The sequence below is a fragment of the Mus pahari genome, chromosome 7 (genome assembly GCF_900095145.1).
Source record: "Mus pahari chromosome 7, PAHARI_EIJ_v1.1, whole genome shotgun sequence".
In the NCBI taxonomy this organism is placed as follows: Eukaryota; Metazoa; Chordata; class Mammalia; order Rodentia; family Muridae; genus Mus; species Mus pahari.
Window position 1 is genome coordinate 102,723,725 of NC_034596.1, and position 5,055 is coordinate 102,728,779.

General features: G+C 53.7%; 1 protein-coding gene across 1 annotated transcript in view; it reads right to left on the reverse strand.

Annotated features, from left to right (window-relative positions):
• The window catches only part of Degs2 (delta 4-desaturase, sphingolipid 2), a 12,995-nt gene extending 8,273 nt beyond the window's left edge, over positions 1 to 4,722 (reverse strand). Inside the window, exon 1 of the mRNA XM_021202546.1 lies at positions 4,579 to 4,722. Within this exon, the coding sequence (XP_021058205.1) occupies positions 4,579 to 4,660 (82 nt within the window). The 5' untranslated portion in view covers positions 4,661 to 4,722. The remainder of the gene's footprint in view (positions 1 to 4,578) is intronic.
• Positions 4,723 to 5,055: the final 333 nt, after the last annotated feature.

Here is a 5,055-nt window from a genome sequence, read left to right on the forward strand (position 1 = left end):
CAGAGTGCTCCCTCAGACAGTGGTTCAGTGTTATTCCTCAGACAGTAGACCAGAGTGCTCCCTCAGACAGTAGATCAGAGTGCTCCCTCAGACAGTGGTTCAGTGTTCTCTCTCAGACAGTAAACCAGAGTGCTCCCTCAGACAATGGTTCAGTGTTCTCCTTCAGACAGTAGACCAGAGTGCTCCCTCGCCTTTCAGCTGCGTAAGAACATGATAACAAGAAAGCAACCCTCACCAGAGCACATATCTGGCACCCCGGCTGATCCTGGTGGCTTTATGCTAGGGGTGGCAAAGTGTCAGTTGTCCCACACTACCTCCTGCAGAGGTGGTGCAAAGACGACACGTACGCCAAGACAGGGTTTGAGCAGCTTCCGCAGCTTCCTGCTGCAGCTTCCTTTATTCTCTCTACAGCAGCTCCTGCCTCAGCTCTATTCCTATTCCATTTATTATGGGGGATTGCCCAATTTATCCGCTTCCACCCTCTGCTCTCGTCTCTCATCACTCTTCATCATCCAATCAGCATTCAGCACGTTCTGTACACGAGCCATGCACACAAACAGGGTGCGAGTTGATAGGCCAGTGACTCAATATTATGCTGTATGACGCTATGCGTCAGGCGGGCAGCACGTGATCATTCAGGTGCACATAATCAGGTTTTTGGTAAACAAGCAGGGAATCATGGGGCTTGGCAGTGAGCCAGGGTGCCATCTTGGCTGCCGCTTCCCACAGCAAAGGTGTTTGGGGGGTCTACTGCTTCTGGTTTCTCTCAGTCCCCAGTGCTACTGGGCACCTGACACAATTGAGCTCTCCCCAGCACTGAGTGAGGATAGCAGGTACAGAATTCCACCTGGGGACAAAGGCTGAGGGTGTGGCTTCCTAAAGAAGAGCAGGGGAGAGGAAGGTGACAGGGGACAGCAGGGTTGGTGCCAGAGTGGAATCTTCCCCAGGTCTACTGCAGGGGTGTACCCAGGAATGTGGGAATGAGCCACAGCGGAAATAGTTACTGAAATCAGCAAATGCTACAACTCCGGGGCTTTTAGTTCTTTCCGGAGAACTGGTGATTTCACATTTACCATATGCCAGTATGCACATGTGCAAATGTGTAAGCGTGCATTTGTGTACATACTTATGCATGTGTTGACAGAATGTATCCGTGGAAAGAACATCGAAGCTAAGACTCTGAAGAATATGCACAGGGTCAGTTGATGAAGAGGTAAAAAGAAAAAAAAATCTAGCAGGGTGTGGGAGGGTCATGGGGCAGGCCTAGCAGGTGCCAGCTCCTGGTTTCCATTCCTAGAGCCATAAAAATAAATAGTCAGCCTGGCCCAGAACAATGCTTACAAAGGCCAGGAAGCTGCCTGGGCCTCCCAGACGGCAAGCACAGAGGAGAGTTTAGAGGGTCAGCGGCTGGGTGTCCCTGATAGACCAGAGCTGAGGCTAGATCCCAGCAATGGAGGGTATAAACAGGGATCAAAGGGCCTCCTGAACTTCTTTCTGGAGGTCTGTACCATACACCCCCATTTTCACATTCCTGCATAGCACACCACTGCACACCTGACCACAAAGCCATGGTCCTGTAACTGGGACACAAAACACCAGACTCCCAGGGAGTCCATAGGAGTAGAGGCAGCCAAAGAGCTGGGCCTGGCAGAGGAGACCACAGACTCAACCAGACCCCTGCAGATTCCAGCAAGAGGCAGGCTTCCTGCCAGCCACCGTGAAATCTGTGTGTGTGTAGCTAGGTGACCAGAACTCCAACTTCCCCTGGCTTGCTCCCTCTGTACCTTAGACTCTCCGGCAGCATTTGGGTTTTCTGATCTTCCCAAAGGCTACTGCCATAGAAAGAAGTTGTAGCCTGGCTTTTCCTAAGCAAACAATCCAATAACTGACTTTTATTTCCTGGTTTCCTGTGAGTGTGTGAGTGTGTATGTGTGTGTGTGTGTGTGTGTGTGTGTGTGTGTGTGTGTGTGTGTGTGTGTTTGTACCTTGCTTTTATGTTGGGTTTTTTTTTTAAGCAAACAAAATTACAAAGCTATTTATCTTCAAAGAAACAAACCCAAGTTTGTGTTCCTGGGCCTGGCCTGGTGTGTAATGGCTCAGCTTCCTGGCTGCCTTGGCTCAGAAGGCACATTCTTAGATGCCGCCATGGGATCCTATTTTCTTAGGACACTGTGCCAAGAGAGCACGACCTCACCCTTGGCGACACAGGAGGTGGACTTCGGTCTTATCACAGAACACTGGGGCCAACTCTTAGCGTTGACTTCCTGGGAGATTCAGTAACTGACACCAGTCAGTTTGCAGCAGAGTTGGATATAGCCATCAGTGGGCCATCATCCATCCAGACCTGCACAAGCCAGGCCTCAGTGGCCTCTAGGCTATACAACACAGGGCAAATGGTTTTTCCTCTGCAAAGAGAAAGAACAGTTCCCTTGGGCTAGATTTCCCTCGGCTGGGGAACTAAGGGGCAGTATGACATCTGTCCCCATCCTCTGTGAGTCCACCCCTGTCTACAGGAGGCTAAAAGTAACAGCTCCTGTGAGCGTTTGTGGGGATCCTGGCCAGAGTGTTTCACACATCACCTCCCAAATCGGAACAGCCACTTCGTAAGGAAGTTTCTCTGATGGCCTTTCCCAACTCCCTCTTGTCGGCATGATTCATCCCTGACTATAGGAACAGCCTTTCTGCCAGCCACGGAATTTCTGCTGCAGAGACCAGAGCTTGGGCGGTGGAGTTAGGGAGGCAGAACCCTGGGTGACCGACCACCCACTTGGCCATGACCATCAGAGCAGCCAGTGGGGTGGGGTGGGGGCTTCCTGGAGGAGGAGGCAATGAGCCATGCCTGGCGAAGCAGGAAAGACCAGAGCTCAAGCAGGTGAAAGAACACACATCCAGAGTCACCAGTACTAACCAGACAGGTTATCAGGAAGCCATCGAGAGGCCCTACAGCAGGGGCATGAACGGAGCTCCCTAGATGACAGCTCTCTTACTGTGCCTGGACCAGAGTGTCCCCCTCACCTCCCCACAGCTCCAGCACTGCCACTGTTCCCGCATCAATCTTCTAGGAAGTCCAGATGCGTTCTGAGGCTCATGGTTTTGTGGTTAGTATGAGAGATTTGGAGCTGGGGTGTGGCTCCGCGGCAGAATGCTGCTTAGTGTGTGCAAAGCCCAGGGTTGATTCTACATAGATGCTGGGGGCGGGGGTGGGTGCCTGTAATACTCCAAGTGGGAAGGCAGAGGCAGAAGGATCCAGATATCAAGGTCAGCTATAGGAAGTCTGAAGCCAAAAGGAACTAGAGTTTTGGCTCTGTGGTGCACATCTTTAGGAGGCAGAGAACAGAGGACCGCAAATTTGAAGTCCACTTGTGCAGCTAGGAGTCGGGAACCTCTCATGTACCCTAGAGTCCCAGATACCTTACTGGCTCCCATCCCTCAGGAAGCCTACCTCATGCTCTCAGCAATGAACCAGGCAATGTAGAATGTGACCACATTTTGCAGGTCCCTCCCTCCCTCCCCCCCTACCCCGTGAGTGTGTGTGTGTGTTTGTGTGCACGCGCATGTTCATGCATATGCGGGCACGCACAGGTGTGGTCTTTCTGGATCCCATGAGCACCTGTCCCTGTCCCTGTCCATAGGTCTTCCCTACCTAATGCCAGGTGCCCAGAGAATTCAGAAAAGGAAACTGGAGAGGCAGGGGAGAAGCTGAGGAGGCCCTGCTCCAGCCTCAGCACCCTCAGGCATCTGTTCAGCCAAGGCACCTACTCTCCTCCTGTGGCACAGGAAGGGGGACCAAGGTCCCTTTTGCTGTGCCTGGTAAATTCACAGGAGTAGGGAGGATGGCTAACCCAGACATGTGGGAGACAACCACAAAAACAAACCCACAGAACAGTTTCTAGGTCCTGAGCCCTCAACTGCAGCTGCAGCTGCAGCAGCAGCTCAAGTGCAAACTGAATTTGAAAGATATAAAAGAGGGAAGCTTGCACAGTTTAGGGGCCGGTCAGGAAGACGTCAAAAAAGTGAAAGCCCCAAGAAACAGACCCATCAATTCAAGACCTGACCATCGACAACCTGGAGACCAGGAGACCAGCCCGGATACCGCTGGCAACTAAAACGGAAGGTGGCCGTTGAGTAAAAACTTACTCGAATTAAACCCACAGGAAACAGCATTGCTGATCTGATGAAATACAAGAGTTTATAGATGTTCCAGCGCCAAAGGGATGGCGGGAGAGAAGGGAGTGTAGCATCCTCCACCCACAGTGCCCAAGACTCCAGCGCGCAGCGGGGTATCCGCATGACAGTGCCCACCGTGGGACCTCAGAGAGATCCACCACAGGAAAGCTACTATCCTCCCGTGGGATCTTCGGGGCCTCCCGCATCCCCAAGGAAAAAGGCATCTCCTGCTTCCTGAGCAGGGTCTGCACACAGCAGGCGCCTACTAGCTGCAGGCGAAGAACCAGTGGCGCGCACTGTCCCACCACCACACCACCCCTGACCCCCGTGCACACTGCCCCCCCTCATATCCTATTCATCCCATTGTGGCTACTGTGTCCCAGCTAGATTCGCGCGCACTCACGCACTCACCGAGCATCTCCTTGCGCCTCTGGGTGTGCGGCTGGTCGCTGTAGACCCACTCAAAGTCGCTGCGGGCTGCGCTATTACCCATGGTGGGGACGTTGGAGCCCTAGCGAGCTCTCTGCTGCCAGTGTTCACCTGTCGCGGATATCTAAGTGTCGCAGGCGGGGACCTAGGGACCCGGGCGGGGCCGGGGGCAAGGGGCGGGGTTGAAGCTAAGTCGCCTCCTGGGCGGACCTGGGGCGGGTCACGGTGGTCCCCTGGAACCCAAGTGGCCTGAGTTGGGAGATACGGTCACTCCCGCATCTTGGCAGTCCTGCAGGGGCCGCACGATTCCCGGCAGTATGGCAACGCCCGAGGCAACTTGTAGGCGGTGCGCTCCGGTGCACACCTGTCTCGGCGCCAGGGTTGCCTTACAGTGGAGCGCAGTTCGCAGTTCACGCTGTGACTCTTGGATGTCTGGGTCTTCTGATCTTGGAGTCCAGG